This window comes from Staurois parvus, unplaced genomic scaffold (assembly GCF_062004578.1).
Source record: "Staurois parvus isolate SC_StPar_1 unplaced genomic scaffold, SC_StPar_1.0 ptg001428l, whole genome shotgun sequence".
NCBI classification, from domain to species: Eukaryota; Metazoa; Chordata; class Amphibia; order Anura; family Ranidae; genus Staurois; species Staurois parvus.
Genome location: NW_028319224.1, coordinates 762,222 through 776,802, shown reverse-complemented (window position 1 = coordinate 776,802; position 14,581 = coordinate 762,222). Strand labels below are relative to the sequence as shown.

The 14,581-nt window shown below is 45.0% G+C and overlaps 1 protein-coding gene across 1 annotated transcript in view; it reads right to left on the bottom strand.

The window, feature by feature from the left end:
* Positions 1 to 14,581, bottom strand: part of SLIT1 (slit guidance ligand 1) — a 615,356-nt gene that overhangs the window by 24,658 nt on the left and 576,117 nt on the right. Inside the window, exons 32-33 of the mRNA XM_089662084.1 lie at positions 11,173 to 11,410; positions 3,203 to 3,333 (exon numbers count right to left, since the gene is read on the bottom strand). Of these exons, the coding sequence (XP_089518210.1) occupies positions 3,203 to 3,333; positions 11,173 to 11,410 (369 nt within the window). The remainder of the gene's footprint in view (positions 1 to 3,202; positions 3,334 to 11,172; positions 11,411 to 14,581) is intronic.

Sequence of the window (14,581 nt, the reverse complement as noted above, 5' to 3'; positions counted from 1 at the left end):
GCAGGAGAAAAGCAGCTTCAAAAACGTGCCTAAGCTGTGCTTTTGCAAATGTGTTTTGGCACGTTTAGGCTCATTTAGGCGCGTCAAGCGCTTGGACGTTTATTCATTTCATTGGCCACAACATTAATTTATTCTGGAAATTGGAAAAAAAAAAAAGTGATAAATGTGCCTAGCATTTAGGAGCATCAGGAATCTTTTTTTGCCAAAATGCTCCTCTTTGGAGGCCCCATGCACACTGGGGCTCTTGTAAATGCTTTTCTCCCCGCAGGAGAAAAGTCGCTTCAAAAACGCACCTAATCTGTGCTTTTGCAAAGGCGTTTAGGTGCGTCAAGCGCTTGGGAATTTATTCTTTTTATTAGCCACAACATGAATTTATTCTAGACATTGAAAGAAGAATAAAAATGTGCCTAGCGTTTAGATGCGTTTACCCGCGTTTAGGCGCATCAGGCATCTTTTTTTGCCAAAATGCTCCTCTTTGAAGGCCTCATGCACACCGGGGCTCTTGTAAAAGCTTCATCTCCTGGCAGGAGAAAAGCAGCTTCAAAAACGTGCCTAACCTGTGCTTTTGCAAAGGCGTTTAGGCGCGTCAAGCGTTTGGACGTTTATTCATTTCATTGGCCAGAACATGAATTTAGTCTGGACTTTGAAAGAAGAATAAAAAGAGAACAATATGCCTAGCGTTTAGATGCGTTTACCCGCGTTTAGGCGCATCAGGCATCTTTTTTGCCAAATTGCTCCTTTTTTGAAGGCCTCATGCACACTGGGGCTCTTGTAAAAGCTTCATCTCCTGGCAGGAGAAAAGCAGCTTCAAAAATGCGCCTAAGCTGTGTTTTTGCAAAGGCGTTTAGGCGCGTCAAGCGCTTGGGCGTTTATTCATTTCATTGGCATTTATTTTTTTGCCAAAATGCTCCTCTGTTGGAGGCCTCATGTACACCGGGGCTCTTGTAAAAGCTTTATCTCCCCGCAGGAGAAAAGCCGCTTCAAAAATGCACCTAAGCCATGTTTTTGCAAATGTGTTTTGGCACGTTTAGGCTCATTTAGGCGCGTCAAGTACTTGGGCGTTTATTCATTTCATTGGCCACAACATTAATTTATTCTGGACATTGAAATGAAAAAAAAAAAAAAGCGATAAATGCGCCTAGCGTTTAGATGCGTTTACCCGCGTTTAGTCACATCAGGCATCTTTTTTTGCCAAAATGCTCCTTTTTTTGAAGGCCTCATGCAAACTGGGGCTCTTGTAAAAGCTTCATCTCCTGGCAGGAGAAAAGCAGCTTCAAAAACGTGCCTAAGCTGTGCTTTTGCAAATGTGTTTTGGCACGTTTAGGCTCATTTAGGCGCATCAAGTACTTGGGCGTTTATTCATTTCATTGGCCACAACATTAATTTATTCTGGACATTGAAATGAAAAAAAAAAAAGCGATAAATGCGCCTAGCATTTAGATGCGTTTAGGCGTATCAGGCATTTATTTTGCCAAAATGCTCCTCTTTTGAAGGCCTCATGTACACCGGGGCTCTTGTAAATGCTTTTCTCCCTGCAGGAGAAAAGCCGCTTCAAAAATGCACCTAAGCCATGTTTTTGCAAATGTGTTTTGGCACGTTTAGGCTCATTTAGGCGCGTCAAGTACTTGGGCGTTTATTCATTTCATTGGCCACAACATTAATTTATTCTGGACATTGAAATGAAAAAAAAAAAAAAGCGATAAATGTGCCTAAGCCATGTTTGTGCAAATGCGTTTAGGTGCGTCTAGGCTCATTTAGGTGCGTCAAGAACTTGGGCGTTTATTCATTTCATTGGCCACAACATTAATTTATTCTGGACACTGAAAGAAGACTAAAAAGCAATAAATGTGCCTAGCGTTTAGATGCGTTTACCCGCGTTTAGGCGCATCAGGCATCTTTTTTTTGCTAAAATGCTCCTCTTTTGAAGGCCTCATGCACACCGGTGCTCTTGTAAAAGCTTCATCTCCTGGCAGGAGAAAAGCAGCTTCAAAAACGCTCCTAAGATGTGCTTTTGCAAAGGCGTTTAGGCGCGTCAAGCGCTTGGGCGTTTATTCATTTCATTGGCCTTTATTTTTTTTTGCCAAAATGCTCCTCTTTTGAAGGCCTCATGCACACTGGGGCTCTTGTAAAAGCTTCATCTCCTGGCAGGACAAAAGCACCTTCAAAAATGCACCTAAGTTGGGTTTTTCCAAAGGCGTTTAGGCGCGTCAAGCGCTTGGGCGTTTATTCATTTCATTGGCCACAACATTAATTTATTCTGGACATTGAAAAAAAAAAAAAAAGCAACAAATGTGCCTAGCGTTTAGATGCGTTTAGATGTGTTTAGGCACATCAGGCATCTTTTTTTGCCAAATTGCTCCTCATGCACATTGGGGCTCCTGTAAATGCTTTTCTCACCGCATGAAAAAAGTCGCTTCAAAAAAGCACCCAGGCCATGTTTTTGCAAATGCGTTTTGGCACATTTAGGCTCATTTATGCGCGTCAAGAACTTGGGCATTTATTCATTTCTTTGGCCAAACAATGAGTTTACTCTGGCCGTTGAAATTAAAAACTCCCAAGCAGTAAGCTCACCTAGCGCATTTACACGCATTTAGGCTCATCAGGCGTTTTTTTCTATTATTATTATTTTACAGGATTTATATAGCGCCAACAGTTTGCGCAGCGCTGTACAAAATGAAGGTAGACCCTGTCCCATGACATTGTAGGGGATGGGGGTCACTCGATGATGTCACCGGATGGCTGAAAACACATGCCGCCTTCTGTGATGTCATAGGAGGCGGGGTCACCTGGTGACATTTATACACGCTTCCATTGAAGACTGTCGGGGCCAAAATGGGCAACTGTGCCCCAAAAGAGGCGTAGGTACTTTTTACCACCAACATGCTTCAAGGTTCAAAGTGGAACTGCACTGGTGTGAATGGCCACCATTGACCATGGCAGAAATACTAGTGTTGAGCATTGAAGTGCATATGGTGATTCTTTAACCCCTTCCTGCCCACCCTAGAATCCCTTCAACAGGGTCTTTACTCCCCGGGGATGGGAAGGACTGGCTGATCTCGTGACCACTGTGATTGGCTGTTACAGTGGTCACATGATCAGAGGCCGGTTGAGCCAGCTCCGGATCATTATTAGAAGCCAGGAGCTGTCCATGACGGCTCGGTCACTGAGCGACTTCCTCACAAAATGAAAAGATTGTCATTACCTGTAGATGGCGGAGCTGGGGAAAGTGCCGGGGTCGTAGCTCACTCTGACATGGCCTTGATATAATTCTACCGCCATGTGGTCACGGTCTCCATTGTACAGCAGAATTCCATTGTCTTCATCTGTGGATACCTGCGCCATGCAAAAACAAAATGCAATCCAGTAATGACTACCCCCCGGAATTAATCTCACATGTTGATCTCTTCGTCTTCTATTCTGAGATGGGGATTTACAACACAAATTACATACCACGGCCTTTGTAACATCGAACTAAATATAACCGAATACCTGGAGCTACATGCCCTCCGCTCTCTGTGTATTACAGGAAGGAGAGACTGACAAGCTTGTTCATAAAGACTGCACTTCGTAGCTTGGGGTGTTTAATAATGGAGGGGAGGGGGCAGCAGTGATGTTGGGGTGTTTAATAATGGAGGGGAGGGGGGCAGCAGTGATGTTGGGGTGTTTAATAATGGAGGGGAGGGGGCAGCAGTGATGTTGGGGTGTTTAATAATGGAGGGGAGGGGGCAGCAGTGATGTTGGGGTGTTTAATAATGGAGGGGAGGGGGGCAGCAGTGATGTTGGGGTGTTTAATAATGGGGGATAGGAGTGATGTTTGGGTGTTTAATAATGAGGGAGAGGAGTGATGTTGGGGTGTTTAGTAATGGGGGACAGGAGTGATGTTGGGGTGTTTAATAATGGAGGGGAGGGGGCAGCAGTGATGTTGGGGTGTTTAATAATGGAGAGGAGGGGGCAGCAGTGATGTTGGGGTGTTCAAAAATGGGGGAGAGGGGTGATGTTGGGGTGTTTAATAATGGGGGGGCAGCAGTGATGTTGGGGTGTTTAATAATGGGGTATAGGTGTGATGTTGGGGTGTTTAATAATGGGGGGCAGCAGTGATGTTGGGGTGTTTAATAATGGAGGGGAGGGGGGCAGCAGTGATGTTGGGGTGTTTAATAATGGGAGACAGCAGTGATGTTGGGGTGTTTAATAATGGGGGGTAGTAGTGATGTTGGGGTGTTTAATAATGGAGGGGAGGGGGGCAGCAGTGATGTTGGGGTGTTTAATAATGGAGGGGAGGGGGGCAGCAGTGATGTTGGGGTGTTTAATAAAGGGGGACAGGAGTGAAGTTGGGGTGTTTAATAATGGGGGATAGGTGTGATGTTGGGGTGTTTAGTAATGGGGGATAGCTTGATGTTGGGGTGTTAAATAATGGGGGATAGGAGTGATGTTGGGGTGTTTAATAATGGGGGATAGGAGTGATGTTGGGGTGTTTAATAATGGGGGCAGTAGTGATGTTGGGGTAATTAATAATGGGAGGCAGCAGTGATGTTGGGGTGTTTAATAATGGGGGATAGGAGTGATGTTGGGGTGTTTAATCATGGGGGCAGTAGTGATGTTGGGGTGTTTAATAATGGGGTACAGGAGTGATGTTGGGGTGTTTAATAATGGGGGACCAGAGTGATGTTGGGGTGTTTAATTATGGGGGCAGTAGTGATGTTGGGGTGTTTAATAATGGGGGACAGGAGTGATGTTGGGGTGTTTAATAATGGGGGACAGTAGTGATGTCGAGGTGTTTAATAATGTGTGGCAGTAGAGATGTCGAGCTGTTTAATAATGGGGGGCAGTAGTGATGTTGTGGTGTTTAATGGGGGACAGTAGTGATGTTACGGTGTTTAATAATGGGGGGGCAGTAGTGATGTTGAGGTGTTTAGTAATGGGGGACAGTAGTGATGTTGAGGTGTTTAGTAATGGGGGACAGTAGTGATGTCGTGGTGTTTAATAATGGGGGACAGTAGTGATGTCGAGGTGTTTAATAATGGGGGACAGTAGTGATGTCGAGGTGTTTAATAATGGGGGACAGTAGAGATGTCGAGGTGTATAATAATGGGGGACAGGAGTGATGTCGTGGTGTTTAATAATGGGGGACAGTAGTGATGTCGAGGTGTTTAATAATGGGGGACAGTAGTGATGTCGAGGTGTATAATAATGGGGGGTAGTAGTGATGTCGAGGTGTATAATAATGGGGGACAGTAGTGATGTTGGGGTGTTTAATAATGGGGGACAGTAGAGATGTCGAGGTGTATAATAATGGGGGACAGTAGAGATGTCGAGGTGTATAATAATGGGGGACAGTAGTGATGTTGAAGTGTATAATAATAGGGGACAGTAGTGATGTCGGGGTGTTTAATAATGGGGGACAGTAGAGGTATCGAGGTGTATAATAATGGGGGACAGTAGTGATGTCAAGGTGTATAATAATGGGGGACAGTAGTGATGTCAAGGTGTTTAATAATGGGGGACAGTAGTGATGTCGGGGTGTATAATAATGGGGGACAGTAGTGATGTCGAGGTGTATAATAATGGGGGACAGTAGAGATGTCGAGGTGTATAATAATGGGGGACAGTAGAGATGTCGAGGTGTATAATAATGGGGGACAGTAGTGATGTCGAGGTGTATAATAATGGGGGACAGTAGTGATGTCGAGGTGTATAATAATGGGGGACAGTAGTGATGTCGGGGTGTTTAATAATGGGGGACAGTAGAGATGTCGAGGTGTATAATAATGGGGGACAGTAGTGATGTTGAGGTGTTTAATAATGGGGGATAGGAGTGATGTTGAGGTGTTTAATAATGGGGGATAGGAGTGCTGTTGGGGTGTTTAATAATGGGTGACAGTAGAGATGTTGAGGTGTTTACTAATGGGGGACAATAGTGATGTTGGGGTGTTTAATGAGAGGCAGTAGTGATGTTGAGGTGTTTAATAATGGGGGACGGTAGTGATGTTGGGGTGTTTAATAATGGGGGAGGGGAGTGATGTTGAGGTGTTTAATAATGGGGGACAGTAGTGATGTTGAGGTGTTTAATGAGAGGCAGTAGTGATGTTGGGGTGTTTAATGAGAGGCAGTAGTGATGTTGGGGTGTTTAATAATGGGGGACAGTAGAGATGTAGAGGTGTATAATAATGGGGGACAGTAGTGATGTTGGGGTGTTTAATAATGGGGGACAGTAGAGATGTCGAGGTGTATAATAATGGGGGGCAGTAGAGATGTCGAGGTGTATAATAATGGGGGGCAGTAGTGATGTTGAGGTGTTTAATAATGGGGGATAGGAGTGCTGTTGGGGTGTTTAATAATGGGTGACAGTAGAGATGTTGAGGTGTTTACTAATGGGGGACAGTAGTGATGTCGAGGTGTATAATAATGGGGGACAGTAGTGATGTAGAGGTGTATAATAATGGGGGACAGTAGTGATGTAGAGGTGTATAATAATGGGGGACAGTAGTGATGTCGGGGTGTTTAATAATGGGGGGCAGTAGTGATGTAGAGGTGTATAATAATGGGGGACAGTAGTGATGTAGAGGTGTATAATAATGGGGGACAGTAGTGATGTTGGGGTGTTTAATAATGGGGGGCAGTAGTGATGTCGAGGTGTTTAATAATGGGGGGCAGTAGTGATGTCGAGGTGTATAATAATGGGGGACAGTAGTGATGTTGGGGTGTATAATAATGGGGGACAGTAGTGATGTCGGGGTGTTTAATAATGGGGGACAGTAGTGATGTCGAGGTGTTTAATAATGGGGGATAGGAGTGATGTTGAGGTGTTTAATAATGGGGGATAGGAGTGCTGTTGGGGTGTTTAATAATGGGTGACAGTAGAGATGTTGAGGTGTTTACTAATGGGGGACAATAGTGATGTTGGGGTGTTTAATGAGAGGCAGTAGTGATGTTGAGGTGTTTAATAATGGGGGACGGTAGTGATGTTGGGGTGTTTAATAATGGGGGAGGGGAGTGATGTTGAGGTGTTTAATAATGGGGGACAGTAGTGATGTTGAGGTGTTTAATGAGAGGCAGTAGTGATGTTGGGGTGTTTAATGAGAGGCAGTAGTGATGTTGGGGTGTTTAATAATGGGGGACAGTAGAGATGTAGAGGTGTATAATAATGGGGGACAGTAGTGATGTTGGGGTGTTTAATAATGGGGGACAGTAGAGATGTCGAGGTGTATAATAATGGGGGGCAGTAGAGATGTCGAGGTGTATAATAATGGGGGGCAGTAGTGATGTTGAGGTGTTTAATAATGGGGGATAGGAGTGCTGTTGGGGTGTTTAATAATGGGTGACAGTAGAGATGTTGAGGTGTTTACTAATGGGGGACAGTAGTGATGTTGGGGTGTTTAATGAGAGGCAGTAGTGATGTTGAGGTGTTTAATAATGGGGGACGGTAGTGATGTTGGGGTGTTTAATAATGGGGGAGGGGAGTGATGTTGAGGTGTATAATAATGGGGGACAGTAGTGATGTTGAGGTGTTTAATGAGAGGCAGTAGTGATGTTGGGGTGTTTAATAATGGGGGACAGTAGTGATGTCGAGGTGTATAATAATGGGGGACAGTAGTGATGTAGAGGTGTATAATAATGGGGGACAGTAGTGATGTAGAGGTGTATAATAATGGGGGACAGTAGTGATGTTGGGGTGTTTAATAATGGGGGGCAGTAGTGATGTCGAGGTGTTTAATAATGGGGGGCAGTAGTGATGTCGAGGTGTATAATAATGGGGGACAGTAGTGATGTTGGGGTGTTTAATAATGGGGGGCAGTAGTGATGTCGAGGTGTTTAATAATGGGGGGCAGTAGTGATGTCGAGGTGTATAATAATGGGGGGCAGTAGTGATGTCGAGGTGTATAATAATGGGGGACAGTAGTGATGTCGAGGTGTATAATAATGGGGGACAGTAGTGATGTCGAGGTGTATAATAATGGGGGACAGGAGTGATGTTGAGGTGTATAATAATGGGGGACAGTAGTGATGTTGGGGTGTTTAATAATGGGGGACAGTAGTGATGTCGAGGTGTATAATAATGGGGGACAGTAGTGATGTCGAGGTGTATAATAATGGGGGACAGTAGTGATGTTGGGGTGTTTAATAATGGGGGACAGTAGAGATGTCGAGGTGTATAATAATGGGGGGCAGTAGTGATGTCGAGGTGTATAATAATGGGGGACAGTAGTGATGTTGGGGTGTTTAATAATGGGGGACAGTAGTGATGTCGAGGTGTATAATAATGGGGGACAGTAGTGATGTTGAGGTGTATAATAATGGGGGACAGTAGTGATGTTGGGGTGTTTAATAATGGGGGACAGTAGTGATGTAGAGGTGTATAATAATGGGGGACAGTAGTGATGTTGGGGTGTTTAACAATGGGGGACAGTAGAGATGTCGAGGTGTATAATAATGGGGGGCAGTAGTGATGTTGAGGTGTATAATAATGGGGGGCAGTAGTGATGTCGAGGTGTTTAATAATGGGGGGCAGTAGTGCATACACACCTAGTGCCGCAGAATGCTGTGCCTATGTGATTTTTATCATACTGTAGGTACTCCGGTCTCTGTTGGTTTCTGGAAATGTCCGACTGATTCATGTAAAGTCCAGATTTGAATATATCCTTTTTATCACATCACATCAATAGTATGGATTATCACTTTCATATTATGAATTGCTGAACCTCTTTATGGTTCATACTCACAGATGTCCACTTTGGGCCTTTTAAAAAACTGTAATACATTGCAACCATGTTATCATTTTAGGGACCTAAACCTCGGAATTGTGAACTACCTGATCTAAAGGTTGCCTAAATGGCTATTTATCAGTGTTTTTTTTTTAATTAAAAAGGAAAATTTGTGAATGTTTTTGGGACAATGCACAGGCCCAAGGCATGGGGAAACATATTGCAAATAATATATCCTCATTATTCTGCTGAATCAGTCCCTGTCCCCAGACCATTCATTTCAACAAAAGGCTTCCTATAAGAATATATGAACATTTCACAAGTTTTATGCGGGATATTTGGCTAGAAAAGCCTTTCTTGTGTAGAGGTAACAAAAATAGAAATTGAAGCACCACACCACTAGAAGTTCCAGGTAGATTGGTATTCCAATGTAAGTCAACGGGGCAATCCACAGAAAGCACATGGCACCTCCATATCAATAATAATATTTGATTTAGTATTGATATGGAGAAGTCCTTGTGTTTCTTCTAACCCAGTTGAGAGGGGCATTTTTGGACCCCAAAATGCAGTGGATACTCTATGGATTGCCCCCTTGACTTTTATTGGGAAAAAGTCATATTTGGACCTCTTAGCAGTGGTGTGGTGCTTCGAGGTCCTTTTTTATTATATAGTTAGTCTGGCTGAAAAAAGACAAACGTCCATCCAGTTACATAGTGCCATATGCTTTCTGTGGATTGTCTCGTTGACTTACATTGGAATACCAATCTATCTGGAACTTCTAGTGGTGTGGTGCTTCAATTTCTATTTTTCTCTGAAAAAAGACAAAAGTCCATCCAGTTCAACCATAAAAAAAAAGTTATAATCCTACACCCACAGTTGATCCAGAGGAAGGCAAAAAAACAGCAAAGCACGATCCAATTTTCTCCTGCAGGGGAAAAAAATTCCTTCCTGATCCCCCGAGAGGCAGTCAGATGTTCCCTGGATCAACTTTACCTATATTATATTACACTACAATCCAGAGACTGCGGAGATCCTCTGGAGCAGCTTTTCTCATCCTTTTTTTTTTTTTTACACCAGAGGAACCCTTGAAATTATTTTGAAGTGAAATGAAGATTAGGGGGTCATTGGAAAAATACATTGCTGGGGGCCAGCGGGAGGAATTCCCCACTTACAGTGGGGCACTGGAGTTACTGTTGCCTTTCTCTCATCTGGAACCAGTCTACCCATTCTCCTCTGACCTCAACAAGGCATTTTCCTCCACACAACTGCTGCTTGTGACGGGAGTGACTTTTGGGGGTGGGGGGACTGCTTGGTCAGCTCATGTCCCCCTCATTATGTTTAACCCACCCTGTGCCTGTTAAGGGGTACAGGGTGTAAATGTGAAAGTCCCAGTCTTGTGTATAGTATGTGTTCCTTTGTCTCGGCCATGTGGTTGCCCATTGTCTACTGCCATGTGGCTATTGTTCTCGGCCACATGGCTGTCCATTGTTTGTTTGCCATGTGCTTCATCCCATTGTTCTGTGTCTTGGGTTGGTTGGGGTGGTTCCCTGCAGCCCTTCCCACTGATGGAATCGGTTGATGATTTGTTTCCTGTTCCTGGTTGTGTTTCCCCGCCCTCTGTATATATCCTGTGTTTTGTGTTAAAATAAAGAGTTGGCTTCCTGTTTTAAGAAGAGCTGGGTGATGTCTATTTCCTGAGGGATTTCCAGGGTGTGGTCCGTGGATGGTGTTTGGACAGGGGAAGCTGCGGTATAACGGAATATACCCAAGAGTGGTCGGGTCCTGCTTCAGTTACACTGCTCACTGGATATTTTCTCTTTTTCGGAGCATTCTCTGTACACCCTAGAGATGGTTGTGTGTGAAAATTCCAGTAGATCAGCAGTTGTTGAAATACTCAGACCAGCCTGTCTGACACCAACAACCACGCCACGGTCAAAGTCACTTAAATCCCCTTTCTTCCCTATTCTCATGCTCAGTTTAAACTTCAGCAAGTCGTCTTCACGTCTAGATGCCTAAATGCATTGAATTGCTGCCATGTGATTGGCTGAGGAGCAATTTCTGCTAGCAAGCAATTGAACAGGCTTACCGAAAAAAGTGGCAGTTGAGTGTGTAACATGTAATGAGATCAGCATTGTGAAGCAGATGGAGTTTTGATAGTTCAGGCCAGGGGCAGACTGACAACTCATGGGGCCCCCGGGCAATAGGGGATCATGGGGCTCCTGTGTCCTTGCCCATACTCAAACCACACCCAAAAAAGCCTATGAAAGGGGCCAGTAGGGGGCTCCATGACATGCCCCTTGTACCTTTCATAAGCTTTTTTGGGTGTGGTTTGATTATGGGCAAGGACACAGGAGCCCCATGATCCCCTATTGCCCGGGGGCCCCATGAGTTGTCAGTCTGCCCCCGGGCATAATGAGGGGGACATGTGGTTTCAGGCTTATATTTGATATAATAGGATCATCTTTACACTTACCTGAAGCGTGATATTTGCCCGTGGCCAGTTCTGGAGGTCTGTGAATTGCAGGTAGGTGTCCCTGTCCACAAAGTTGACACTCAAGAGCTTTTCACACCTGGTGCCGCCAAACCCAGGAAGACACTGACACACGGCGCTGTTCCCCAGGTCGATGCAGTTGGCTCCGTTCTGGCAGTCTGCTAACTTACATGGATTGGTCAAAGTGGATGACTGAGAAGGCATTTCACAGAGCTGACCACTGGAAACAGACACACAAGTGCATTTTTTTTAGTTTTTAGTCATTTTAAGGGATGTATTTGTAAAAAAAAAAAAAGAAAAAAAGAAAAAAAATCACAACTTTTCCCATTGAATCTGCATATAGATTTGTTCTTTGTTTAACTCCTTGGTGAAGTGAGTTTATTCACAAATGCCCATCTATGGTCCATCTCAGTATCCAGAGAGGGGATCTCCTGTCTACCCTGGATACCACATCCACCAAACCCTCTAAGGGACCTCTGGCTGTATTGGATCAACTCTAAACCCTGGAATCGCCCGCTGTAACATCTACCCTTCAGAGGAGGGATTATCCTTCATCTACGCTACCCTGATCCCATTAAGAGGACATCTTTACCCATATTTATATGCACATTAAAATTGTGCATCTGGTGACCTGAACAACCTTAGACCCATCTCCCTGCTGCCACTCACTTCCAAGCTCCTTGAGCACTTAGTCTATAATCGCCTAAGCTCCCACCTCACTGACAACAATCTCCTTGATCCACTACAGTCTGGCTTCCGTCCCCTACCCTCCACCGTAACCACCCTACTTAAAGTCACTAACGACCTGCTAACCGCCAAAGCTAATGGCCAATACTCAGTCCTCCTACTCCTCGACCTCTCCGCGGCCTTCCACACACTTGACCACCCCCTCCTCCTTACTAAACTACACTCCCTTGGAATCAGGGACTCTGCTCTCTCCTGGTCTTACCTATCCCAGCGCTCCTTCAGTGTTACCTATAACGCTGCCACCTCCCCCTCTCTGTTGGGGTCCCCCAAGGCTCTGTCCTCGGGCCCCTTCTCTTCTCCATCTACACCTCCACCCTTGGCAAACTGATACACTCCCACGGCTTCAACTATCACCTCTATGCCAATGACACACAAATTTACCTCTCCACCCCTCAACTCACCCCTTCAGTCTCTGCCCGTATCACCCACCTACTGAACGACATAGACTGGATGTCTCTCCATTTCCTCAAGTTAAACCTGTCCAAAACCGAGCTCCTAGTTTTCCCCCCAGCCCGCACCCCCCCCCCCCCATCCTCTCCATCACGACTAACAACGCCACCATCAATCCCACCCCACACGCCAAAGTACTGGGTGTCACCCTGGACTCAAACCTTTCCTTCCAACCTCATGTCCAATCACTATCAAAGTCATGCAGACTCCACCTCCGCAACATCTCCAAGATACGTCCGTTCCTAACCCCAGACACTACTAAACTACTTGTACACTCCCTTATTATCTCACAACTTGACTACTGCAACTCCCTCCTCACCGGCCTACCCCGACAAACGCTATCCCCGCTCCAGTCTATCCTGAACTCAGCGGCCAGACTCATCCACCTCAACAACCACTCCACTTCGGCCGCCCCCCTATGCTAATCCCTTTAATGGCTCCCGATTGCCCAACGCATCAAATTCAAATTACTAACATTGACGTACAAAGCCATTCATAATGCTGCCCCAAACTACCTCACTGACCTGATACCCAAATACTACCCTACCCATGCCCTTCGCTCCTCACTAACCTCCTACTCTCTAACTCCCTGGTCTCCTCCTCCCACGCCCGACTGTAGGACTTCTCCAGGACTTCCCCCATCCTCTGGAACTCCCTACCCCAATCCATCAGACTGTCACATACCCTCCTCACCTTCAGGCGCACCCTGAAAACCCATCTCTTCAGGGAAACCTACCCCACCCTCACCTAACAGCCGTTCTCCTCCACTCCTCCTACCACTCCATCCCCCTAGCCACTTCCTCCTGTACCTCTACCCCCTCCTTCCTAGATTGTAAGCTCGAAAGAGCAGGGCCCTCGAACCCCTCGTGTATTGTATTGTTACTGTCTTGTCTCTTATACTGTCCCCCACTATAATGTACAGTGCTGAGCATACCCTTTGGCACTATATAAACACTGTATAATAATAATAATAATATTTCTACCAGCACGAGCACCAGAATATCTTTGAAGCAATCGCCTCCAGAGCACGATTGTCACTTTTGGAACATTCATATTTTATGATCATATATTCATGAACTTTTATTTATTTGATCTATATATGAGTTTTTAGTGCTGCACTACGATATTTTATCTAGATTTGTTCTGTACGAATGGGGCAGAGATCGAATGTTCTCAGGCTATATTCTCTGCAGATCAAATGTGTGAATGTGAAAATGACTGCATGAAGGACACTAGGTGGAGCTGAGGAACATATGCCCTATGACAGCGCCATCTAATGGCCATAATGCAGTATTTTCTGAGAACATTCCATTTGGCCCCATTAGTACAGAACAAATTTACATGCAGTTTCCATGTTTGAACATCTATGAAAATGTCATTTCTAAAATTTACTGAGAAAACATAAAAAAAAATAGCAGATTTCACCTATAGCCACCAATCAGATTTTTATTTCATATCGTACGTGAAATGTGGCAGGGTGATACCAACACAATACATTTATTTCCTTCAATAAACTAGGTGAGCGAATTTGGTTTTGGCCTTCAACACCGCAGAAGACGCACACATTGCCGCGACATCACCCGCTGAACTCCAACTTTCCGCCTCTCTCCTCTAAGCTTTATCAGGAGGTAAGAGGATTTGAGTCAATGGGATTTCAGCCCAGAATAGTCTTGTAAACAAGTAATGCTGCCCGATGAATTCCCCTAAGTCTCCTTATATAGCTTATGTAGAGAATTGGGGATTCGAATTGTTTAACCTTTTAGCTGCCGAACTCCCACACATGTGGTGAAGTATCACCGGAGGAGAATTAAAGTGCCCCGGCCATTTTCGAGAAAGCAGAATTCTTAATAGACGAGCATTAGAAAGGCAACTCATCCCTATTTTTTAATTAATTAGTTACAGAAACAGGAAATAAAATATGGAGGCACGCAGGATTAGAGTTGGCCTCAGGCTATGAAGGCACACGGGACTGGAGTAGGCCTCAGGCTATGGAGGGGCACAAGACTAGAGTAGGCCTCAAGATAAGGAGGCACACAGGACTAAAGTAAGCCTTAGGCTATGGAGGCACACAGGACTACAGCTGGCCTCAGACTATAGAGGCACACAGGACTAGTGTTGGCCTCAAGCTATAGAGGCACAAAGGACTAGAGTTGGCCTCAGGCTATGGAGGTACACAGGACTAGAGTAGGCCTCA